Genomic DNA, 26467 nt, shown 5'->3' with positions numbered 1-26467 from the left:
AGAGATAGAGTTTGGCGAAAAACTTGAGGACATATAGTATTTTGATAATAAAAAAAATATTAATCAATTCTTTCACACTAATCAATTTAAAAGAATAATTAATTGTTTGATATAATTTAAAAATTGGAATGAAATAAATTAAAGATTTTATTTATGAAAAGACTCAATAAAGGAGTTTACTTTAAATATAGGAATAAATTAATCATGATTCATGAGTATAGATATTTGAATATGTAAAATTGAGTGAAAATTTTGATGATAAAATCTACTCTCTTGCAAGTATTCGAATCACTTTACTTTATATATCTACTTAAAGGAAGAATCAATCTTAAAAATGAAAATCCCTTGGAGCAATCCAGTAGGTTTTAAATTCCTTTCCCTTTTCATTATTTTACTAGAGGAGGGGAATGGAACAATCAATGATATGGCATCCTATGCTGAAGCAAATGCATCATAGTCCCGAAAAAGTAGGTTAACAATCGAATTCTTTTCAGATGTAAATTGTAAAGTACATTCTTTAAATTCTTGATAATTTGTTCTATTTGTTCATAAAGTTGGCAGAAAAATTATGGGAGAAAGTCCTGGTGAGTGAAGCATCAATTTTCATCTTAATTTGTTATTTCTTGGTTCATTTATGGCAACACTAACTGTGAATATTCTTGTCTATCCATCTCAAATTTGTTTTAATTCTTCCAAAAAAAGAAAAAAAAAAGTGAATCCGTGATTATTGATTTGTTTCCATTCTTAAATTATAAATGTTTTGTTTTACTATTCAACAGTTCACTTCTGATAATGATTATGTCCTTTTTCTTTTATTTTCATTTGATTTGATATAATTTGGTACTTCTAAGTTCTAATGTTGCTTGTAATTTTCAATTTTCATTGATTCTTAATATGAAATCTCATGCTTTATATCTTACTATGTGGTGTATTGTTTTGTTGAAAGCTTTAAATTTTGTTTGCTTTAAAATTCATTTTTATTTTACTAGCACACAACCTGCTCGATGAAATGCTTCAACTAAATTCTGCCCTTATCAATGCTTTTATGACAGAACTGGAACCTGATTCTCCGGTTATCCAGGTGATAACTATGATCTTCCTAAGAGGTTATTTTGGTTATTTAAAAGTTTACTTTATGTTATCAACTAATGTTTTTCCATTGCAGTGTGATTATGGTTGTCTTCAATTGTCAACTAGTTCATTAATGGAATATAAATTTTGATTCCACTTATATATTATGGAGTTTAGCCTTTACTCATGAAAGTATTTTATCAGTTTAGCTTTAACTGATGACCAATGTTAATTTTGAAAAGTAGGATACAATATTATTTGATTTGGAAGAACCAGTATTTCTCATTTGATCTCTAATTTGTGGAGCATTGAAATGTACGTTTTAGATAGTATTTCTTGAGAGTTTAGAGAATGGGGAGTAACCTTTATTTTTTCTTCAATCCTTGTGATTTGGTGATTTAATTGGTATGTGATACATGCTGCAGTTGACTTGCCGCCATGGTTCTCTGTGCTATCTATAGTATTGAACTCAAATGTAGACCTTGTAAGTATATTCACTTCATACTTCTTTGTTGGTAGGAATGATGACTGTTAATTGAATTCATTTCATGTTATTCTATTTTGATGTCTTGTCTTATGATGCCTCATATTGTATTGGTTAAAGTTAAAATGAAATAGCGCTCTGATTATCATAGCTCTCTAAGATATCATCTTACTGTGTGATCGGTGGGCTCGGGAATATTTTTGCCTCTTTTATTTGTTTGTATGCACACTGTTTCAGGATGTCTCAAGAATAGAAACAGCTCCACAGAGTATGTTGCCGATCATATGCTTTAGAGATGGAAGTCCTCCACTGCCAGATGCCTTATCAATGGCGAATTCAGCAATCTCAGGTAGGCAACAAATTTGTTACACTTTTTCTTAAAACCATAGTTCTAAAATGCAAATTCCATCTTAATTTCTCTCTACTCTGAACTTGTATCCTTATTTTTAATAATTTTTAATAATTTTTAATAATTCACTTTTTTTTGTTCCTTTTTTTTTTTTCAGGGATAAATGGTCTTGGTATAGGCTGTGTTTTCCAATGCAGAAAAAAATCCCTATGACATTGACAAACAAATAACAATCGGGTATTTTTGTAGCTCCATTTTACTTTATAGCAATATCTTTGATCATAGTCATAGATGCTTATGATGATATCAAATTCCAAATGCCGAGGGATTTCACTCCTAAAAGCTTAAGTTGTTAAGGCACATCATTGGTTTTAAATCAAGTTTCCTGCATGCTCCTCAAAATTGACTTTGTATGGCTTGAGGAATGGATAATTCGACTTTCATAAGGAAGTGGAGTAGGAATACTTAGCCTCTGAATTGCAGTCATATAGACACTTTAACTGTTAGGTGAAGGCATAAGATTATTTTTATATCTATAACACCATTTTATTAGTGGATAAGGGTTAGTTTGTAGGATTATTTGGTGGCGAAGAGAATTGATGATGGTGAGCTCATCAAGAAATTCCATGTAATGATTGAGATATTGTATCTTATGCATTTGTTCTCCAACTTACTAAGGAATTTACCATTCTACTTGTTTATTTTCTTGACTCAGCTTCTGCTCTTGTGATCGAAACCATGGAGGCTTTGACTGTAGCATTGAAATTGTAACTCATCAAGGTACTTGCTTACCAGTTCCCAAATGTATTGATAGAATAATAGAATATATAGCCATAGGAAGATAATAAATAGGAGCAGATGAAGAATCTAAATTTATCAATTAATTCAACTATCAGAGTAAGTAACTACTACTATTTGCACTTTTTATTTTAAGCAGATGGCAAAATTAGATATATATGCAAGTCCAGATATTTTGATAATATCATTAGACAAATTAACGACGGTAAAAACTACCTGGAAAAAAAAGAGAGGTAAATAAGGTTTTTAGCCATCATTTTTTTATCGTTTAGAAAGCTTAGTTCATAAATAATTATATTACAATTTTATATACTTTCATCAATATAATTAGAAAAAGAGGCAAGCCTGAATAATCAGGCGATGAATAATGATTAATGATCTGGCAGGTACTTCTTGGGGACATGGGAGCAGGGAAGACAAGTTTGGTTCTTAGATTTGTGAAAGTCCAATTTTCTGAGTACCAGGTTACTCTTAGTTATTGCATTTTCTTAATATATTATATGGCTATTAGTGTTGGAAATGGATTAACCTTATTCTATGTGGAAGGATGCAGGAATCAACAATTGGGGCAGCGTTCTTCACTCAGGTTTTGTCTTTGAATGAAGCCACTGTCAAATTTGATATATGGGACACAACAGGGCAGGAACGTTACCATAGTTTGGCCCCTATGTACTATCGTGGTGCTGATGCTGCCATTGTTGTCTATGACATTACAAGCATGGTACTAACTACTAACTCTATTAATCATCTCATCACTAATCACTTGTTTCAATATTCGCTTATATCATTTCATTGTTTCTTACCCAAATGATCCTTAAATGAACCTCTTGAATTCATATCTATATAAGTAAACTTCACAGTTGTTTCATATCTATATAACTTCTAAGTGTTTTTATATGTTAGAATAAAATAAAACATTTTTGTAGAAAACTAGTCTTCACATTTAAAAGCTGAGGTTCATGGAAATTAGACGAAGCAAAAACATCCACATTGTTTTTAGGGGGGAAAAAAAGTAAGGTCCATACATGAGGAGTAGTGCACGAAAAATAAAACAAACGTGATGATTGATTTGTAAGTGATGCATTGTGTAACCAGGAATCTTTTGCGCGAGCAAAGAAGTGGGTTCAACAAGTGCAACGACATGGTAAGTTTGTCTATATCTCATAAATGAGTAGCGAGTAACTAGGATTCTAACTCAATTTATCTGATAAACCATGTGATCAGCAAATCCGAGTTTGATAATGTTTTTGGTGGCTAACAAGGCTGATTTGGGAGCGGAGAGAAAGGTTGCGAATGAGGTATTTCTTTTTGATATATATGCTTACATTACAGTGCAAATTTAATGAAAGAATCAGGTTTTGGGTGGTGAAACGGTGATGTTTGTTTCTTGTATATACAGGACGGTGAAGAATATGCGAAAGAAAACGGATTGTCTTTTCTTGAAACTTCAGCAAAAACTGCACAGAATGTGAACAAGCTCTTCTATGAAATAGTTTGGCGGTGTTAATCTCTAACTCTACCATCAAATAAACCTGAATGAGTGATCGAATGTGTGTTTCTTTCCTTTTCTTTTTGCAGCAAAGAGATTGGCAAAAGCAAACCCTTCACGCCAAACTGGAATCAAGCTGCATCGCATACCTCAAGAAACCAGAAGAAGCAGCTTGTTTTGCTGTGTTTAGTTAATGCTATTATCAATATAAGTTGAATCTGCATTTCATTTGTATTCCAGAAGCTTCTAACTTAGTATTTTCCTACTTTCAAGATGGATGAATAAAGAAACAAACCTGCAAAGTAACGCCCAAACCGCATGCAATAATTTATTCATCGCCTGATTATTCAGGCTTGCCTCTTTTTAAACCATATTAACCATATTTGCACTTATTAACCGTTAAAATAGTTTCTCCCGACTTTATTTTAGTTGTATCTTCAGTTGTTTGCACTGAAATTTGTAGATTCTATGCTCAAAGTCTAATTCAGGATATTCTTTTTCTTGGTAAAGTTTATGAGACTTTTCGTTGGTGCATTCCTAATTTTGATGATATTTAATTAGAAGATAATTTCATAATCTGTTATCTGGATTTTTGATGTCCTCCAAGTGATTGTAACTTTGCTAGGGAGATTTTGGTTCCACAAAATGCATATTTTTTTAGAAATGGCACTACTTGCTATTTGTTGTCTGTGTCTGCAATGCAAGCTTACCAAAATTTGAGACTAAACTCTACAAAATTTGAACCCTGAAACTGAACTTGTAATTTCAATTTGGGGAAAAGTTTTTACGAGGTAACTTCAGAATTTGATAACTTCACTACAGTGTGTTATGTTTAATGGATTGGATGAGTTCTCTATCTCTTATAGTGATATATTTCTTGTTTGCAGTGCAGGGAGATGGGTTTGTGGACACTACTAGAGGGGTTCTTGCTCCTTGCAAATGCACTGGCAATAACAAACGAGGATCGGTTTCTTGCACCGAGAGGGTGGGGCTTCTCAGATATTTCAGTTGGGAGGACAAAGTCCTTGAAAGGCCAGATTATAGGTCTCATTCATGCAAGTCCGTACATGAGAGTTCCTCTCAGTACTTCTCAACACCATCTTCATTATTGTAAAGTTTCTGTCCGGAAGATGATGATGATAAGCAAGCTGCGATGTCAATGCTTTGTTAGAGTTTAAAATTTAAATGATATGCTCCGTATATGTGTGTGTCATCCGATTGTTTCTAAGACTCAAGATAGTGGTTGAGTTAAATTGTTGACTTAAGATCAAACTGTTTTCTGAAAATTATTTTTCTTAAAGCCCCCAACTAGCAGGGCAAACTTGATTGCTGTTACAATTGTTCTATATGTTATATTGTTATGTAATATATTCATGTACACTTTAAACACAATTTAATTCGCAGTTAGTCAATTCTTTTTTCAATTTTAATCTTTTCTCATCTAATCCTAACCAATTTCAACCCTTCCAACTCTTCACCTCCCTATCACCACCACCACCACAATCATCACATCACATCCACCACTGCCACAAGCACTCCCCCTGCACCTCCTCATTTCATTATTTTCACTGCAGCCTCATTGAATTTTAAAAACATTAAAGACAAAAAACATACTAAACCTTTAACTGTATAGTAACTCATTGAATGTGCCTTGATTTAGAATCATGTTATCTGAGTTTGTATAGATGTATAGTTTTGGATTAAGCATGCAAGTCATTGGCTATGATGAGCCCTAGTGGTTAGTACAATGCAGTCTTAACCTAGATCCGTTTCTTATATGGTTGCAGGTTCCAGATCTTTAATTAGAGATTTCAGCAAAGCATTCTAGGCAACCTAGTTTATCAAATTCTACTTTAGACATGCCTATCAATGTATGTCTTTGTATTATTTTCACCCACATAATTTTCTTTACCATACATTATGTATATTCAATTTTTTTTATGAAGTTACATATCAATTATCACTTTTTCCTTTATATTTTCATTTTATTTTTGTAAACATCTTGCCTACTTAATTGTTGGAATTTAATCTAACTGATGCTGCTAAAGTAACTCATCTCTACTGATATGCTCATCTCATTATTAAATCTTAACTCTCAACTCCGGATATCTTATTTCATTTCATTTTATTTAGCAAGCTAACTTGTACTAAGCAAAATTAGTACACTGGCTGAAAGAATACAGAAAAAAAAGAGACTAAAAAGTGTCATTCAAAATAAAGATTTAAGAAAATGTGATTCAAATGAAAAAATCAGATCAATTTCTTACAAAAATCAACAATTAGGCTCATTAAAAAAAACACACACAATATGAATATGATCTTTATTCATATCAATCCATTAAAGATAAGAAAGACTCATTTCTAGATATGAATCATCATTCCAAGCAAATAAGAGAATTTCTTTCAACCATGCAAACGAAAACGACTTGATCCAACAAGCGATATCTCTATAAAGAGATATATAGCAAAAGATTACATTATAGATATGGAAGAAAATCTGCAAAGAAAACATTTAGATTTTGATCATAAATCAGCAAAAAGATGGTATGTTTGGGAGTCTACGAAGATAAGCCTTATGACCGAAACTGCTGCTACAAGAGACATGATGCTAAAGAAACAATGTTGAGCCAGTGCCAGAGTTGTTGCATGAATGATTGTTTGTCCTTCTTTGCCGTTAGGTACATATGGTTTGCAAGAACAAATGTGAGTGGAAATGTGCTTATTGCACCTGTGAGGCTCATGAAATCTCTAAGAAATGGTAGCAGAGCAGATACAAATGTATTGAAGGTGAGGTAGCCACCTCTTAGTAAAAACCTGAATGATAAGTTCTTAATTTTTAGGGCACTTCCGGTGATCCCATATTTGGTGTTCACATACTCATACATAGGACTAGCAAATATCTAGCAGAAGTGAAAATAGAGGATCATTAGGACACTCAAACAATTCGAGTAAACCAAATTTTATCCCAGACCAAAAACACGAGCTAATAAAGGATGTGTTTGTTTTGTGCTTTTCTTTTCAATTTTTTTGATATTTTTTGTTTTTATTGTTTTCTCTTTTCTCTTCACAAAATCTTGAAATAGAAACTATTGAAAATGAAAATGCAAACCAAACACATCTTAGTTTCTCAAGATTTGAAATTCCGGTTGATCTTTCTTTAACCAGTGAGAGACAACTTTGTTTTCCTTAAATTGTAAGATATGATTTTGGCCTGTATTATTTATCAGGGTTAAAACAATTGATAGTAGCAGAAGTTCAAGTTTAGATGTAAGTACATTCAATCCAATGACTGATTGAAGAAAAGCTGTAATGTTAGCTACAACTTTAACTCAGACAGGACCATTCACATTGTTCAGCAAATATGCTGATGTGGAATTTCCATAAGCCCAGTAACTTGTAAATGTAACCAGGTACAATGGAAGAACACCAACTGTGAATTGAAAATACAGGGCTTTCATCATGTTCTTCACAACTGGCTGCTTAATTGTTGCCTGTCATATACATCAATCAATTTATGTTGTGCATCAGTATCTATTTGTACATTAAATATGTTTGAATAACATGTAATGTAAGTTTATGGGACCTGTATTTCGGGAAGCATGTCAGTGTTATATGCGAACACGAGATTAGCGCTCGCTCCAATGATCGAAAATATTTTACCTGCGCCATCACCCGGAATACTGAAATCTCTAGGTGGTGCATTCAATCCTGATGTTAATAACAATCATCTTGTTTAATGGACAGTTAAAAAAAAATAGTGTCTTCAACTTAATGCATGAAAATTTTTAACTCAGTTCGGATAGAGATGTAAGATTTGTATTCACATGAATACCAAGCTGGCAATAAGACCTTGGTGGACAAAAAAAAACGGGGACACATAACGTAATAGCAGAAATGAAATATTACCATCTTTAAGGGACAGCACAAATGATATAACAATATAAGCTAGACTTGAGAGTTGAATTCCCAGCCAAACTCCAAGAGCTGAAAGAGTAGCGATTCCAGTGGCAAACAGTGCACACACAAAGCCAGCTATGGCAATAAAATATGGAAGTTTCATTGTGTGATCATCCCAGAATAGAAGATAAGTAGCCTGCACCACATTGAACACATAAAAATAAAAAAGAATTCACGAAAAGAACCCTCTAGAAATACCCAAAAAAAAAAAAAGAAATTCAATTACCAAATTAACCAATGCATATTGTTTTTATATATTTTTTGTATGCATGTAACAGGATGGCTAGACATACACACTATCTAAAGAAACATATTCTAAACTGAGGAAGAGATTGAATTTGTATTACTTTCAAGGCTGAACCGGCCAAAATGATGTAGCCAGTATTGATTAATTAAAGATTGACGTATTGTACAGCCCATGTAAGAGTATATGCCTTTTTTTTTGCGGTAAGAAAGGGATGAAACATGAGAGACAAAGAAATAGCTGCATGTTATTGGAAAACATTTGTAGAAGATGAGTATTTGTTACCGTATGTGAATCCAGCAAGGTCTCTATATCTGATGTGCCTTGTCCTCCCATACTCATGGAGCATAGCAACAAGAGCATTTGCATAGAGCGAAATCACGGTGGCCAGGATTAGACCAACCACGCCACCAACCCAACCAAGCGGCACCATGATGGTCCCGGAATATCCCAGCACATAAGCGCTGTTGATTCCGGTGGTTAGGACAAAAGCCACTTGAAACCATGAATCTGCCACCAAACAAATTCCAGAGGAAAACAAATTATGAGTTAATATTATGGAGATAAGATTGAACAGAGGAAAATGTATATATTTCACAAAGTTCCGATTTCAATTACACCTGGAGTGCCAGCTATATTGGGTTACAAATTTCATGCTTAATTATGTCATCTTCTATCTCAATCAGCAATATTTATGATATATAAGTAAAACCAATTATTACTAACCACTGCTAATCTGGTGCGTGGTTTCTGGCACTTTAACGTTGTCATTACCATCCTTGTGATTTTCATGGTTACTATCGTTCCTTTCCATTATTTTGTTAGGCATTGCAACGATTAAATCGCATAAGAAGATAGCAACACAATCACGCCAAGCTGCTCCTCAGCTCCAACAATGAGCCTGCATATATACGCTCAACTACTGTAACAAATTGAGATGTAAACTAATCTATTGCAGCGTGACAGCTGTATAATGTTAACAAACTATCTTGTCAAAAATGTTGTAAACTCATCTAACGAACCACTAGTATATACAAATGCTAATTAAATGTATTGAACTAATATATTACCTAATACCAACCCTCCCTAAAACCACAGTCTCTTATTCAGTCCATCACTCCATTCAAACCATTCACTTCCAACCAGCCAATCACTTTTTCCAATTTAGAATTACCTCCTTTTTTGTTCCAGTGCGAAACTTCTTTTACTACTTTGGACAGTTAGCCACTTAACTTTCTATTATTTTTTATAAAATAAAAGTAGGTATTGGGTATCAATCAATAAACGAAAATATTTTCATAAATAAAATAGTCAAACATGATGTTGGTTGGCTTAAAAAATGAGAAGCACAAAATAGAAAAGGGGATCACTCAAATAAAGATGCTTATTTCATATTTTTTTAAAGATGTTTTTATGTTGCATTTTAATTGGTTTTTGTTTAATTTATTGGATGTTCCTCGTCACGTATTATTAAATTTCTTAAAAGATTTTCTTTCCAAAAACAATAAAAACATTTAAATTAGACTAAAACAAAAAAGGTAATAGATTAACTATTAAATTTTTTCTGTAATTGTTTATATAAAAAAATATGTCACACTAATCATATATATATATATATATATATATAAAACAAGCTCAAGTCTCTTAAATTTTTTACAAATAAAAAAATAATTAATTTATATTCGTACGATATGTAAAATGATTACTATATTATTATTCTATAGATTAAAATTTATTAATTTAAATTTATTTTTATTTTTAATATAAGTATTAGAAATAAATAAAATTTTTATAATTAGATGTAGTGTAACAAAATATATATAATATCAATTAATTATAAAAACATTCTGAAAAAAGTAAACATAAAAAGTGTTCACAGAAATAAATATGTTTAAAAATAATTTTTTTAATATTTTTTATTTTACAAATATATTTGATATCCGATCCAAATATAAAAAGTGCGGATATCGAATTCGATCTGATGAGTTTAGTATGGATTGTATCGAAATTTTAGTCATATTTAATTTGCGAACACCCCTAACAATAATAATTTAAAAAATTATAATGATTATACTTTTAACAGGAAAAAAAAAGAGTACCAAATATAAGAACAATTTAATCAAATATTAAAAAAAATTTATTAACAAGATATAGTTCCTCTCCAACCAGAAGACATTGGAATGGAATTAAACAAATCTTTTGATATTTTTATGGAACGGTTGATATAGGATTGTTTTATCCATATGAATCCAAGTCATAATTTGTTGGCTATGCAGATGTTGGATACTTGTCTGTTTCACACAAAGGAAAGTCTTAAACAGGATACCTATTCACATATGGTGATACGGCTATATCATGGAGGTCCACGAAATAGACGATTACAGCAACATCCTCTAATCATACAGAAATACTAGCAATACGTGAACCTAGTCGTCGCGAGTGTTTTTGGCTCAGGAGTTTGATCTAATATATTCTATGATCATGTAAACTGATTGATCATAAGATAACTCCAACTGTTCTGTTTGAAGATAATAACATGCATTGTACAACTTAAAGATATATTCATCAAAGGTGATAGAACAAAATATATTTATCCCAAATTCTTCTTCACTCATGATATTCAAAATCAAGGAATAGTTGATGTTCAACTAGGGGTGGCAAAACGGGTCGAGCCCGTCGAGCCGATCAGCTAAACCCGCTAAAAAAGGCGGATCGGGCTAGAATTTGGAGCCCGCCAAATAAAAAAAACCCGCCAAACCCGCACCGCCAAATTGGCGGGTTTTGGCGGGGCGGGCCGGTCCGCCGGGCCGAAGATTTTTATTTTTTTATTTTTTTTATTAAATAAAAGTGTGATTACTATTATAAAATTAATAATTATAGAATTTTTAAACACTTTTTTTTTCATTTTTTGTTTTTATTCTTCTTTTAGTTATTAACTTTATTTATTTTATTTTACAATTTTGTATATATGCTCAAATTATGTGACTTATTTTTTAAAATAAAGATGATTCTATTGACAAATATTATTTTGAACAATTTTATTGAAGTTAAAAATTTAAAAAAATAGTAAAAAAATTATATTATAATTTGACTATTTTTTATTTGTATTTGATTTTTTAATTATTATTTTTTGATTAATTTTAATGAATTTTATTTAAAAAAAAAAAAAGAAGCAGGCTAGCCCGCCAATCCGCCATAAAGCGGGGCGGGCTAGCATTTTGAACCCATTTTAGTTGGCGGGGCAGGCCGGTCCGCCCCGTTTATAAGGCGGGCTTAGGCGGGGCGGGGCGGGTTGGGGCGGACCGGCCCGCTTTGCCACCCCTATGTTCAACAGATCTGCTCAAACGATAATCTAACAGATTTATTTACAAAGTCATTTCCAAAATCCTCTTTTGAAAGATTGGTACATCAAATTGGGATGCACCGATTTCGAGATATTAAATAATAGTGACAAAAGGGAGAGGTTGTATTCTTTTTTCCTTGGTCAGTTTTTTTCTATTAGATTTTTCTTAACAAGACTTTAAATGAGGCAGTCCCACCACAAAAAATATTGTACCTTTTTTCTTTATTAAAGTTTTTTTTTTATTGAATATTTTTTTAATAAGATTTTAACGAGGCATAATCCTAAATGGACATTCAAAAGGATGTGCTGTGATAAATATGAATGTCCATTCTTCCAATCAAACCATTGTCCAAAAACTTAATAGTGGATGGTGCAAAAGTTCTAAGGTTGGACTACACATTTATGAAGCCATGAAAAATAGAGAATACTTCTATATATATAAATAGAGAAAGTATGGTCTGAGAATGACACACACAACAATAACCATAATCCTCCTTTCTTTATACTGTTAATATTTCTCATTCTCTCTTTACGTTACTATGTATATAAATAAATATATAAATCATCTCTATTATATTGAGTTAATTATATTGGTGAATGCCAATGAGTTATAGCTCAAATGACATAGTTTCTCCATATTCAATTAAGAGGTTATAGATTCGAATCTCCTATCTTTGGTAAAAAAAAAAATTATATTGGTAAATATTAATACTAAAATATTTTATTTACACATCTTTATTTTATATTTAGTACATCTTCTTTATTTATTTATTTTATAACAAAAAGTAGATATATAAAATAATTAAGAAAAATTAGCCGTAATATTTAAAATTAATTTTTTACGCTATTAAAAATTGAATTATGTAATATATATGTTGAGGTGTTGGTTGATTGAATATTAATAGAATATTATTTCTATTTCTAAAATTAATTATTAAAAAATAGTTTATAAATTTGTAATACTTTAACAAAGGAAATCTATATATATATATTATGAATAGTATATGTTTATGTATATAATTCTGCTAATAATTAAAATTATTCATTTGTATTTATGCAACCTAAAATTTTAGAAGAGATTATTTACCATATATTATTAGATAATATTGATAAAAAAATTTTAATAACTTCGATGTGAGTATTTGAATTGGAGTCTTACTATTTACATCGCACATTTTAAAAAAAAAATATTAGTACGGTTGAAAGAAAATTATTTATAAAAATAATATAGATGTTTATCTTATTTAATTTATAATACCCCTATTTTAATCATTTTATTTATAATTATACTATTACATTATTGTAACATGTTAATTTTTGTTGTTCATATATGAATATGTATATAAATTTGTATTTTTTAGTAATTATTAAAAAATATTTATACAAAAATATAATATAGCCTAATAAAATATAAATAATGATTAGAAAGTGTAATTCATCCTTTTAATACTTAAAAAATAGGACAAAACACTATAATAAAGTCAAGGAGAACGAAATTTTACACAAATCAGCTAAATGAAAAATTGATTCATGAATCCACCAATGCATGTTACTATATAGTTTGAATCAGTATGTTTTGAACTAGAACTACATATAATTCGAATCAACCTGATTCGAATTACACTCACACACGCTGCACATAGTAATTCGAATTGGCCATATTCGAATTACTCATGATTTAATTCTGCCCATTCTTTTATTAAAAAATTAATAATTTAAAAATTAAAAAAATATATATTTTATTTCATTCATTAAAAAAAAGCTAACAAAATATTTAATTACAAAACTTCTTTAAAATATTAATGAGTTACCAATTTGAATTTCATACAATACTCTTTTGCCCATTTTTAATAGCTCATGAATATTTTTTTATAAATTTTTTTAATAAATTTATTTAAATTATACCACAAAAAAATATTTTATTCTATACAAAATAATTTTAAAAAATGGCTTAAAAGATGTTAGGAGTACTATAAAAATTTGTAATGTCCTAATGACTTAGGACATTAAAGAAATACTCTACATAGTCAATAATAATTTAAAAACTAAAATAAATATAGTTATAACCAGTATTTACCTAAATTACTAGAATATTACAAACTTTTATAGTACTCCTAACATTTTTTAAGCCATTTTTTAAAATTGTTTTGCATAAAAAATGGCTTAAAAATGGGCAAAAGAGTATTGTATGAAATTCGAATTAATAGCTCATTAATATTTTAAAAAAGTCTCGTAATTAAATATTTTGTTAGCTTTTTTTTAATGCATGAAATAAAATATATATTTTTTAATTTTTAAATTATTGATTTTTTAATCAATTATTAATTTTTTAATAAAAGAATGGGCAAAATTAAATAATGAGTAATTCGAATCTGGCCAATTCGAATTACTATGTGTAGAGTGTGTGAGTGTAATTCGAATCACCCTTATTCTAATTACTGTGGGTGTAATTCGAATCAGGTTGATTCGAATTATAGTGTGTGTGAGTAATTCGAATCTGATTCGAATTACATGTATTCGAACTATATAGTAATGTGCATTGGTGGATTCATGAACCAGTTTTTCATTTGGCTTATTTGTATAAAATTTTGTTCTCCTTGTCTTATTATAATGTTTTACCCTAAAAAATAAGATATATATATGTTATTTTTTAAAAAATTAAAATTATAAAAAATAATCAAAACTTTATTTATTTATAAATTAAAAAAAATAATTAAAAAGATGAGTTATGAATCTTAATCATTTTTATATAAATAGAATAAATTAGTATAAAATAAACTTAAAAAGTATTTATACATATTTTCTGTACATGGGACGAGTGAATACACTAATATTCAACCAAAGTCAAGTGGTACATAATCTAGTCCCATCAAACTTTCAAGTTTAATATTGAGGAGTTCAAAATAATGTGCTCTATTTATATTCACTCTAGACAATAAACAAGTGCAAGCAACAATAATTGAACTTATCAAGAACAATACATAACAAAGCAAGTAGCAACAAGAATGGAGAAAGTAACAGGAAAAGGCCATAGATTACTACTCATGCCATCACCATTCCAAGGACACATAACACCATTGCTGCACCTTGGAGACATATTGTATTCAAAGGGCTTCTCCATAACCATCATCCACACAAGTTTCAATTCCCCTGACCCTTCCACACACCCTCACTTCACCTTCCTTCCCATCCATGAATCCTTGTCTGAATCCGAAGCTTCGTCCATGGACTCTTTGCATCTCGTTGACCTCATCAACGTTAGAATCGTACAACCTTTGAAGGAATGTTTGGATAAGTTGATGCGGTCAAAGGAGGAGACTGTTTCTTGTTTCATTGCTGATGCTGTTTTGCATTCAACTCAATCTGTTTGTGATGGATTCAAGCTTCGGAGACTCGTTTTGAGGACCGGTGGCGCCACCTCCTTCGTTGTTTTTGCTTCAATCCCTCTTCTTAGAGAGAACGGTTATTTCCCAGTTCAAGGTGTGTGTTGACTTGACTTGTGTTCTTGAATCTTGATATTATATGTTGTTCTTCTCTTTCTGGATTGGCTACTATCCTTGTTTACTTTTCAACCATATTACATCAAAACAAAAAGTAGCACCAATCACTATGTGGTGTTTGTGAAAAAATTTGATTATGCTATTAGTTTAATTATTTGACTATGATAAATTTGATTATTTTGGTGACAAATTATTTTGATAGAAAAATATGGAAATATATGTATAAATATAAACAAATACATGATAACTAATTTCTTAGTTTTTTTTTTATGTATTTATTAAGTATTGTTATTTATTATTAATTGTAATTTTGGTATTTCGAGCAACATGCAAGTTGTATTTGAGTATGAAGATCGTTTGATTATAACTACTGCCGTATCATCAAGCTCTGGTGTTGAGAAATGTTTGCATAAATAAGTGTAATTTATTTTTTTAGGTAGATTAAAGTAAAAATTGATGATATCTATTAAAAAAATATATCTACAATGTAACTCATTTATATCATGAGTGCATATCTAAAATGACGCAATAAACTTGTCTCTGTTAAAAGGAAAAAAATATTCATCTTTGGATATGGTATATTCGAAATATGATTATGTATACTTTTGTTGAAATTCAGAATCTCGTTTAGATGAGCCTGTTGTGGAACTTCCACCACTCAAAGTGAAAGACCTTCCATGGTTCGAGACACGTGACCCTGAATTGTTCTACAATCTAACTAGTACCATTTTTTATTCATTGAAGGCTTCTTCAGGGGTGATTTGGAACACATTTGAAGAGTTAGAATCATCAACAATATCAAAATTTGGCCAAAAATTTAGCATACCAATATACCCTATAGGCCCTTTCCACAAGCACCACTTCCCAAAACCCTCATCTTCTTTTAGCTTATGGACTCCAGACACAAGCTGCATTTCTTGGCTAGACACAAAAGAACCCAAAAGTGTTGTTTATGTGAGCTTTGGTAGCATCGCATCGATAACTGAGGCCGAGTTTTTGGAGTTAGCTTGGGGTTTAGCCCATAGTAACCACCCGTTCCTATGGGTGGTTCGGCCAGGCCTGGTCCGGGGATCAGAGTGGCTCGAACTATTGCCGGACGGGTTCATGGAGAGTTTGGGTGGGAGAGGGTGCATTGTGAAATGGGCTCCTCAAGAAAAAGTTTTAGGTCATGAGGCAATTGGTGCATTTTGGACTCATTGTGGTTGGAACTCAACTTTGGAGAGTGTTTGTGAAGGAGTTCCTATGATTTGTATGCCTTGTTTTGGTGATCAAAAGGTGAATGCTAAATATGTGAGTGATGTTTGGAAGGTTGGAGTAAGATTGGAAGGGAAGGTTGAGAGGGTTGAGATAGAGAGAGTTATTAAGAGAATAATGAGTGGGGATGAAGGAAAGGAGGTTAGAGAAAATGTCTTGAATTTGAAAGAGAAGGCAAATTTGTGTTTGGAAGAAGGTGGTTCCTCCTATAATTACCTTGATGCCTTGGTTAATGCTATGTAAAGGTGAAGTCGACTGCACCTGAGTTTTCACCTTATATAAAACTTCGTCTATAGTTATATTTTAATGTTTCAAAGTGAATTTATTTAAAAACAAAACACCAGCAAGTGAAGCTGTCGGTGTGGAGTCACTAATCCATCTACAAGGTGTTAAAGGATCTAAAAGAAAAGAAAAAGTATATGGAAATGGTTCTGTTTTGCAAGAAGTCATGTACATGCTCAAATCTAAAATAGCTAAATGGTTAACTTCTTTGGTTTTGTTTAAAGATGAAATTCAAAAATGACAATTGTCAAAGAAAAAGATCTAGAGCTTAAAGAGAAGGAGATGGATATGAAAATCATTTATCAAGACGCATTAGGGATGAGCGAAGACGCATGTTTAGTATCTGTGATTTGCTTCATTTTTAATTTAATTTTCTATTTAAAAGTTTATTTTGGTCATGTTTTAAATTATGGAATGTCATGTCATGCACTTTAATTTTAAATGCAAGCTCTAATTTCAGAGTCAATTTAATTTTTATCAGCTATTGTAAAACTTTTTGTTGAAAAAGTAGCCATTTAAAAAAATATTATTTATATACTAAAATCTACTATCAATATATTTATATATAAATATAAGTGTTATTTAATTTATTTTTAATATATATTTATATTTTAATAAATATTTTATATTAATGATTGATTTTAGTGTATATATAGTTTAAATTATTTTAAAAAATATAAAAAAATTGTTATTCACCTTCAAATTATCAGAAATGGCTAAAAATTCTGACCAAACTAATGATAAATCCTTTAATGAAGTGTTTGAAGAAACTATTTGATATATTAATTTCTTTTTTAATAATACATTTTTAGGAATATTCACGGATATGGATAGTCTAATTATCTGTCCAAAATTAAATTGATCGGATTATATCAGTTCTATATATAGTCACCAAAAAAATATCAGTTCTATATATATTCAACGGGTAATTGAAGATAATTGGGTTCGATTCGATTAAACACGACCTTATTTGATTCGAGTTTTGGTGGAACTCGAACCAACCCAATTATCCAATTAGGTTTATATAACTTTTAAAAAATAAAATACAATAATATATATACAACTGAATATAATTGGTTTGGATTATCCGATTACCAGAACCGATCCAACCCCCGCGCCCCGTGCATAATCAGTTGTGATTGATTTGGATCCACTCACAAAAATTTTAAATCTGAACCAACCATTTGATTCGGTTTTTATTCTTTTTCAAATCCGAACTAACTCGACTGGTGAACACTTCTATACACTTTAGTGCAATTTTCTAGATGTTACACATAACTTTTGCGAAAGTTCTTACTCTTCCAAAAATCACTGGATGATAGATAAAGATCGTGAAAGAGGAGATAAATTTCTTACAATAACTAATTTTCCAATGATTAGGTGTACCATGAAGAGATATTTAGAAGAAGGTTTCAAATGGAAAGACGATTACTTCTTCGTATTGTAGAAAAATTGTCCAATATTCGTCTATATTTTCAACAATGAGTGGATACCACCTGCAAGAAAGAATCGACTCCATTGCAAAAATGCACAATAGCAATTCATATGTTGGCATATGGAATAGTTAATGTTGTTGTTGATGATAATGTGCGAATAATCAAAAGCACTGTAATAGAGTACTTAAAAAAGTTTATCAAAAATATTATTTTGGTTTTTGAGAATGAATACTTATGAAGACTAAAGTCAATTAATTGCAATATCTACCTCAAATGGAAGTGAGTAGATGATTCTCTAAAATGGCAGGTCATTGCATATACTAACAATGAAAAAAATTATCTAAAAAAATATGAAAATATATGTATATGAATGGTTGTCGTGGGATTATTCCAACTATAATTCTAAGAGTTGTAGCATTGTCTGATTTTTTGATATGACGCTAATTTTTTTTTTATGTTGATGGTTTGAACAACAATATTGATGTGTTAGATCATTTACTATTGTTTTATACGTTGAAAGGTTGTGCTCCAATGATTTATTATACTATTAATAGTATTAACTATACATTAGGTACTATGATATATATCTTGAATGTAGGGTTGTACATTTTGAATTCAAAATGTGATTAGCCGATTAAAACTTCATAACTACATTTTGAATAACTAATTTTTTAAAACAATTTTAAAAATTATAACCATATTTATTTGAAATTTGGTTTATAAAACAAAACTTTAACAAATAACTTTTAACCGGTTAACTAAAACTAAATCCTATTTCATCCTAAAAGGAGAAAATCAAGTTAAATCTCAATTTGGCCTCTAAAATTTGATCAAATACTCAGAATGACCCTCCTAATTTCGTTGGCCTCAATTAGAATCTTTAAATTTGCAATTATGGCTCCGTCCTACCCTTGCGATCATTTTTGTCACCGGAATGCTGATCTGGCACAATTGCATGACATGGTGGACACTACTTAAATAACGGCGCATTGGTTTCGCATTCAAACCCTTCGGAAACTACGTATTGTAAGGGTTTTCTTGATGTTTTGCATCTTATGATCGTCGTAGTGGAAAGAAAGAGAGTTTTAACCAAAAAACAACTGAAACGTGGTTTCCAAAGGATTTGGGCGTGAAAACAATGTCCCGTCGTTTAAGTAGTGTCCATCGTGTCATGTAATTGCATTAGATCAGCATTCCGGTAATGAAGATAATCGCAGGAGCAAGTCAGAGCCACGATTACAAATTTGAGAGTTTTAATTGGGGCCGTCGAAATTATGGGGATTATTCTGAGTATCAGACTAAATTTCAGGGGTCAAATTGAGATTTAACTCGAGAAAATCATATCAGAATATCTCAAAAGGCTACTCTCTAATGGCATGGATTCCAACTTGAAAGATTATAATCATTGAATACCCAAGCCCATTGCACGTCGCTACAGCTGAAGTTACTATTAGAAGCTGGAGCTAGTGTTTTTACTAAGGACAGGTACAAATTAATTGCATTACCAATTTTATATTTGATGGGATTAACATGGGTAATTTATCCAATGTTCTTTAGAATAGCTTTCACTTGGAAAAACAAGATCCAGTATGCTTATTTAACTCGGTGTATTAGGCATTTTGGGTTGTAATAATTTTGATACTATTCAGTGTTCTAATGTTACTTTGTTCGTTTTCATTATATTAACAGATGGGAAAATACCCCACTTGATGAATCCCGAATGAGTGGAAATAAGAACCTAATCAAACTAATTGAAGATGCAAAATCTGCACAGTAATCAAAATTGCTATGTCCCACACAAGAATTTATAGGTAATCTCATACTATATTGCCTTTTTTATTTTCTAACAGATGGTAGCAAATTTTGTAAAATATGCCGTACATATAAAGTTAAAATTGATTTTGTATAAAATTGGTTTTTAAAAGAAGAAAAGTCAGCTTTTAAATAAAAAAAAATCAATTTTTTAAAAAATAATTTTAAAAAGTTATCTGTTCAGCATTAAGAAGGACAACAAAAAATTATTGAATATGCTTTTAGAGTGTTATAATATGTTAAATATGTTAAATTGGTTTTTTAAAAAAGACTTTAATAGAACATATGACGATCACGATTTTATGTCTGTCAATAATTATTTCACAAATTTATTATAATTGCTCTAGGAGTTGTGGTTGTTTATTACACATTTTTATTTAGTTGTTTTCGTTAGTAGTATATAATCTTCATTGATTATATATTTTTTTTTATGATTGAAAAATAAAGGGTTAAGTATGATTTTGGTTCCAACGTAGAGGTCGAAAATCGATTTCATCCTGGGTCTTTTTTTCGCTACAAAATGATCCCTAAGGTTTAATATAATTTTAAAATCGTCCTTCGGACATTTATACCCTTATCCTCTATCACAATTTCGACATCTCCTTTCTTGCTCTTCTTCTTCATCTTCTTCAAATTATGCTCTGCTTCTTCATCTTCTTTAGATTCTTCAGATTGTGAAAAACAGACCAAAATATTTAAAGAAATTCAAGCAACATGCACTTTGAACAATAATCAACAAATTCAGCAGCAACAATATTCCAAATTCAAGCCAAATCAAAAGCAGAAATTCATTAACAGAGCATGACATTCAGATATTCAGAATCACCAAGCAAAAAATTTAGATATTTCACAACAAATTTCACAAAAAATTCAGAAGTTCCACAAGAAATTTAGTTCACAGAAGAAGAAGATAACAAATTCCATAACAAATTCAGATATTCCACAACAAATTTCACAAAAAATTCAGAAATTCCATAAAAAATCCAGTTGCGACAGGCGGTGAGGGTCGTGGAGCAGCGGCAAGAACGCGGGTAGCAGTGCGAGTGGCGAGGAGGAGGTGCGGCGAGACGAGGGCAACAGCGAAGGCGAGGCGATGATGTCGGCAAAGGCGAGGAGGAGGAGCAGAAACGGCTCGCAGTGCACGGTGAGATCCAGCAGCGAGGACTGAACGACAAGGAGCAGGAGCGGCGGCGGCGACGGCGAGGAGCAGCGGCGGTGGCCCTTAGCTTTCTCCCTTCTGATCTCTCTCTTCTCCCTTAGCTTTCTCCTCTCTTGCTCTATGTTTCCCCTTCCGATCACAGGCGGTGGTGCAGCGGTGCGGCCTTCCCTCCCCTCTCCCCTGGATTCTCTTTCCTCCCCCCTTCTCTTTCTCGCTCCCCCCTCCCCCGATTCTCTTTCTCCCTCTGATGCCTTTCTTTCTTTTTTTTTCTTTTTTATTTTATTTTATAATTTTTTAATGAAGGGTAATTTGGTAATAAAAAAATAAAATTGGTAAAAAGGACGATTTTAAAACAAACTGAAATTTTGGGGACTATTTTGTAACGAAAAAAGGCCGAGGACGAAATGGATTTTCGGCCTCTACGTTGAGACCAAAATCATATTTAACCCAAAAATAAAAGAAAGAAAGACAAAAGTAAAAAAAACAAACAAGAGATACAGAGAGACTCTTAAAACTAAAACTACATCAGAATCCTTAAGAAGAGCATCTGTAATGTTGTTGAGAGATTCCGGCCATTCTATATATTCATTCGAGCTCCAAGCATCCTGCTTGACCATCAAATCGGTCATGACATTTGCTTCTCGAAGCACCAAGGTGAAATGCACCTCCTACTCTCTATTAATCAATTTTTGAATGCACAACACCAAATCTGCATCATCCCTTATCTCTGATTTTGGTTCTCTTTGAGTTGTAATAATGCATGCTTGAGTCAGTTTCACAGACAATTGCCTTTATACTACACTTCCAAACTAAAACTAGGTCTCTCCAAATAACAAAGATTTCTGCTCTTTTGATATTCCACATTAGGAGAATACCCGAACAACCCTTCACCCAAGCTCATCATGACTCCTAATCACACATCCAAAATCTGCTACCTGAACTTTTTCAAAATTGCTGGCATCATAACTTACTTTAACTAGTCTCGGCAAAGGACGATCCAACCTAACCTTGTTGATCTGTAATAGTTGACTCAGTCAGAGTGTAAGAATACTTCAATTCATGCTCCCATCTTTGAGCTAAAGTTACGACCTTTGCTTGCAACCACTCTTCATATGAATTGAAAATTTCTTGGTTAAGAAGCCTCCAAATCCACCATAAATCAAGGAGGAGAAAGGATTTTTGCCCCCAAAACATCCGCCTTCATCCACGAGAACAAATACCCACCAAGATTCAGAATTGATGGGTCTAGTCTCACCCAAATATCATGAACCTTTGTACAGTTCAGTAGGCAATGCATTGTTGTCTCTGGCTCTTGCCACACCAAGGGCATACCCCGATTTTGTAAGGCTATTACGATGTTGAAAGGCCTCCATGCAAGCCAGGTCAAATAGCTTCGACTTTTTAGGGTTGGCAGATCGCCACAAGCCCACAACCACTTATAATTCCATCCTTCATCCCCTTGATTCTTTCTTTTAAGTAACTACAGATACCCTTCTCTGGTGGAATAATCCTTATTAGAAGCTGAGTTTTAGATCCAACAAGGTTACGAGTTGCACCACCAAAGAAAATTAGAATTTGAATTATTCCTGTTCCGTTCTATTTGAGCCGAGGAGTGTGGCTGCTCTGAGTGGTTATTCGTCCTCAGCGGAGTTATACGTCGGCCAGGGATGGCGCGGTGAATAATCCTCGGCCTTCTGAAACACGGCGGCAGGAGCACCTACACAAAGCACTCCGACGCTCAAGTAAGAATGTGAGTTATGAGAAAGTAAGAGTAATAACTTAGAGTGAATTCTGTGACCTGTCTCGTGGGTTGTGTTCTCTGAGCCTTTATAGACAAGTGGTGTTAATTTGTTCCGATGTATATGGTCGGTGCCGTTATCAGTATCTTTTGTTGTGTAGAGTCGTGATCTATTCTGATTAGTGGGTTCTGTTCTTATAGACCACGACTAGGAGATAAGGCTGACTTAGTCAGGGGTTTCTGTTACAGTTTCCTTCGTTTTCGATCTTTAAGTTCGGTTTCGATTTTGGCTTTATTTCCAAGTATAACGGGGTACACATCATAGCCCCCAAGCTCGGCTGGTGTTGTGTTAGGAACGGTAGCCGAGCTTTGATAGGTTGGTTTTTTATTTTTCTTTTTGTGCGGTTAATGTTGGTGGGCCTGCTTTTTGTTTGGAGGGATTTTGAAAGGGTTTTGGATAGTTGGTTTTCTTTCATTTTGTTGAACCGTGTCGTCTTTATTGCGCTTTATTGTCGTTTCGATTTCCCATGTTTGTAGTGGATATGAATTTAAGTTGTGTTGCTCATCATATAGCTCGGTTCTCAATGTAGGGATGCCGACTTCAATAGGGATTAGCGCTTCCGACCCATAGACTAGTTTGAAGGGCGTTTCGCCCGTGGTGGTTTGTATCGTTGTGTTGTAACTCCACAATATTTCTTGAATCAGTTCCGCCCATTTTCCCTTTGCATTATTAAGTTTTTTCTTTATAGCCTGCAATATAACTCGGTTAGCAGCTTCGGCCTGCCCATTAGTTTGTGGGTGTTCGACCGAGCTAAAATGATGCTGTATGTTAAAATTTCTTAGAAGTGAGCCGAGCTTATTATCTGTAAATTGCCTGCCATTATCAGATACTATTTCCCTTGGTATTCCAAATCGGCATATAATATTTTTCCATATGAATGATCGTACCTTTTCGGCCGTTATTCTTGCTAACGGTTGTGCTTCTATCCATTTTGAAAAATAATCTATTGCTACTAAAAGAAATTTTACCTGGCCTGGCGCTATTGGAAACGGGACGAGGATATCGAGCCCCCATCTATGGAATGGCCAGCTTACCTCCATGCTATGCAACAGCTCGGCCGGCCTTGTGGATATGGCTGCGTGCTTCTGACAGTTGTCGCATGCTTTGACTTTCGTTATGCAATCCCTTTTTATGGTTGGCCAGTAATACCCGGTTCGGACGATCTTAGCTGCGAGGGCTCGTCCTCCAATGTAGTTTCCACAAACACCTTCATGAACTTCGTCCATTACTTCCTTTGCTTCATCTTTGTTTAGACATTTTAGCAATGGTTGTGAGAAACCTCGCCTATATAGTTTTCCTGCTATGCTTGTGTAAAGACTTGCTTTTCATCTGAAGTGTTATGGGTTGAGTTTGTCTCTGGGTATGACGCTTGTACTGATATATTCAAGGAAAGGTGTCCTCCAATCATGGAGGTGGTTAATATTTGTCACAGATAATAATTCAGTGCTCGGTTTTTTTAATGAGAGTTGTGTTAAGGCCGATGTTTGTGTGTCTGCCCTGGTGGCGACAAGTTTGGATAATACATCTGCTCTAACATTTTTTCCTCTATTCACATGCAGTATAATGAATGAATTGAATTTTGAAATGAGATCTTGTGCTATGAGCCAGTATTGCTCTAGCAAGGGATCTTTTACCTGAAATTCTCCTCGGATCTGTTGGACCACCAAGAGGGAGTCACAATGTGCTATCAAGCTTTGTACCTGGAAGCTCAGGGCGAGTTTGAGTCCTGTAATGAGGGCCTCATACTCGGCCTAGTTGTTGCTTGCTGGGAAATGGAACTGGAGGGCTTGTTCGGCTATCACTTGGTCTCCTTCTTTGAGAATTACCCCTGCTCTACTTTCTTCTCGGCTCGATGCCCCATCAACGTGTAGCTCCCATGACTTGTTGTGCTCATCAGGGGTCAGTTCTGAGATGAAGTCGGCAAGTATTTGTGCTTTTAGGGCCGACCTTGGTTGGAACTGGATATCGAATTCTGAAAGCTCGATAGACCATTTGGTGAGACATCCGGCCAGTTCTGGTTTTGTCAGTATCTGTCTTAATGGTTGGTTCGTCCTCACTACTATTGTGTGGCTTTGGAAGTAGTGCCTTAGTCTTCTTGCTGTGATCACCAGTGCCAAGGCAAGTTGTTCTATCCTCGGATACCTCTGTTCCGTCAGTTGCATGACTCTACTGACGAAGTATACTGGCTGTTGTATTTTTCCTGTTTCGATGACAAGAGCCGAACTTATAGAATAGTTTGAAACAGACAAATATAAGTATAAAGGTTTACCGATTTCTAGTCTTTGCAGCACGGGTGGTGATGATAGGATGGCTTTGAGCTCGGTGAAAGCTCTCTCGCCTTCTTCTGTCCAATGAAATTTCTTATTCTTTGATATTGTTTGGAAAAAATGGTATGATCGGCTTGATACTGCGGGTAGGAACCGAGATAGCGCAGCTACCTTTCCTGCCAATTGTTGTACCTCTTTTATCGTTTTAGGACTTGCCATGTTGAGTATTGTCTCACACTTTTCTGGGTTTACTTCAATTCCTCGTGATGTAAGCATAAAGCCGAGGAACTTTCCCCCTGTACTCCAAAGGCACATTTTTCTGGGTTGAGTCTCATATTATATGCTCGGATTTGTTCCAATATCTCCTTGAGGTCGTCACAGTGCGATTTTTCCTGAATGGTCTTGGCGACCATATCATCTACATAGATTTCCATGTTTCGTCCTATTTGACGATGGAAGACTTTGTCCATCAAACATTGGTAGATTGCACCGGCATTCTTTAGACCAAATGGCATTACTCTATAACAAAAATTTCCATGTTCAGTTATAAATGCTGTCTTGCTTTGGTCTTCTGGATGCATGAGTATCTGGTTGTATCCAGAGTATGCATCCATAAAAATCAAGCTTTTGAAGCCTGATGCGTTGTCTACAAGCTTATCAATGCATGGAAAGGGGTAGGCATCTTTAGGGCATGCTTTGTTTAAGTCTGTAAAGTCGATGCACATGCGCCATTTACCTGAGTTCTTCCTTACCATTACCACATTTGAGAGCCATGTGGTGAAGCGGATTTCTCTGATGAAGTTGGCTTGCAAAAGTTTGCTGGTTTCTTCCAAGGCTGCCTTTGATTTTTCTGCTCCTAAATTCCTTTTCTTTTGAGCTATAGGTCGGCTTGCTATATTAGTGGCGAGCTTGTGACAGATGACGTCTGGGCTTATACCTGGCATGTCCGCCGAGGTCCAAGCGAATAGATCAGCGTTGGCTTGTAATATCTTTATAAGATCCGACCTTTTTTGCCCTTGTAGCACCTGGCCGATGTATGTTACCTGTTTCGGTTTTGATGTCAGTTGGATTTTCTGGAGCTCGTCTGCTGGTTGAGGTGTTTCTTGGGTGTCTCCTCAAGGGTCGAGCTCGGCTATGGACAAAACTTCCTCCATGGTTTGTACTGCTTTGACTTCGTGCTGTTTCTGCCTTGTGTCCGACCTCTTTTGGCTAGAGTTATAGCA

The 26467-nt window shown here is 33.3% G+C and overlaps 2 protein-coding genes and 1 pseudogene across 16 annotated transcripts; 2 read left to right on the top strand and 1 right to left on the bottom strand.

The window, feature by feature from the left end:
* Nucleotides 1–216: 216 nt before the first annotated feature.
* LOC107623377 (ras-related protein Rab5) lies at nucleotides 217–5583 on the top strand. 14 transcript variants are annotated; one of them, XM_088507891.1, is made up of 15 exons: nucleotides 217–467; nucleotides 555–584; nucleotides 1053–1081; nucleotides 1497–1555; nucleotides 1793–1904; nucleotides 2062–2141; nucleotides 2620–2684; nucleotides 2842–2935; nucleotides 3089–3166; nucleotides 3256–3423; nucleotides 3798–3846; nucleotides 3927–4000; nucleotides 4102–4170; nucleotides 4281–4380; nucleotides 5079–5583. In XM_088507891.1, exons 9-15 carry the CDS (start codon nucleotides 3104–3106, stop codon nucleotides 5303–5305), a joined length of 750 nt encoding a protein of 249 aa, XP_088364017.1. In that variant the 5' UTR covers nucleotides 217–467; nucleotides 555–584; nucleotides 1053–1081; nucleotides 1497–1555; nucleotides 1793–1904; nucleotides 2062–2141; nucleotides 2620–2684; nucleotides 2842–2935; nucleotides 3089–3103; the 3' UTR covers nucleotides 5306–5583. The 14 variants fall into 14 exon arrangements, with proteins under 14 accessions (XP_088364017.1, XP_088364026.1, XP_088364008.1 ...); XM_088507900.1 differs by having other exon boundaries at nucleotides 1053–1106; XM_088507882.1 differs by having other exon boundaries at nucleotides 990–1081.
* A 1131-nt stretch (nucleotides 5584–6714) lies between these two features.
* LOC107621803 (proline transporter 2-like) lies at nucleotides 6715–9251 on the bottom strand (annotated as a pseudogene). The gene is made up of 7 exons (XR_015907134.1): nucleotides 9119–9251; nucleotides 8652–8902; nucleotides 8496–8582; nucleotides 8098–8284; nucleotides 7775–7899; nucleotides 7467–7682; nucleotides 6715–7091 (listed from the first exon to the last, which is right to left on the bottom strand). The product of XR_015907134.1 is annotated as a proline transporter 2-like (transcript).
* Nucleotides 9252–14622: 5371 nt separating this feature from the next.
* On the top strand, nucleotides 14623–16934 carry LOC107624483 (UDP-glycosyltransferase 76F1-like). The gene is made up of 2 exons (XM_088507860.1): nucleotides 14623–15215; nucleotides 15855–16934. Exons 1-2 carry the CDS (start codon nucleotides 14741–14743, stop codon nucleotides 16730–16732), a joined length of 1353 nt encoding a protein of 450 aa, XP_088363986.1. The 5' UTR covers nucleotides 14623–14740; the 3' UTR covers nucleotides 16733–16934.
* The last annotated feature ends 9533 nt before the right edge of the window (nucleotides 16935–26467 follow it).

This window comes from Arachis ipaensis, chromosome B10 (genome assembly GCF_059453495.1).
Source record: "Arachis ipaensis isolate K30076 ecotype BB chromosome B10, ASM5945349v1, whole genome shotgun sequence".
Taxonomy (NCBI): domain Eukaryota; kingdom Viridiplantae; phylum Streptophyta; class Magnoliopsida; order Fabales; family Fabaceae; genus Arachis; species Arachis ipaensis.
Note: the sequence above shows the minus strand (reverse complement) of the source record. Positions and strands in the feature narration are given on the sequence as shown.

Coding starts and splice junctions, on each gene's coding strand:
- LOC107624483 (XM_088507860.1), top strand. CDS start 14,741: ATGGAGAAAGTAACAGGAAAAGGCCATAGATTACTACTCATGCCATCA. Junction 15,216..15,854: donor CGGTTATTTCCCAGTTCAAG/GTGTGTGTTGAC, acceptor GTTGAAATTCAG/AATCTCGTTTAGATGAGCCT.
- LOC107623377 (XM_088507897.1), top strand. CDS start 3,104: ATGGGAGCAGGGAAGACAAGTTTGGTTCTTAGATTTGTGAAAGTCCAA. Junction 3,847..3,926: donor TCAACAAGTGCAACGACATG/GTAAGTTTGTCT, acceptor CCATGTGATCAG/CAAATCCGAGTTTGATAATG. Junction 4,381..5,078: donor AGCTTGTTTTGCTGTGTTTA/GTTAATGCTATT, acceptor TCTTGTTTGCAG/TGCAGGGAGATGGGTTTGTG.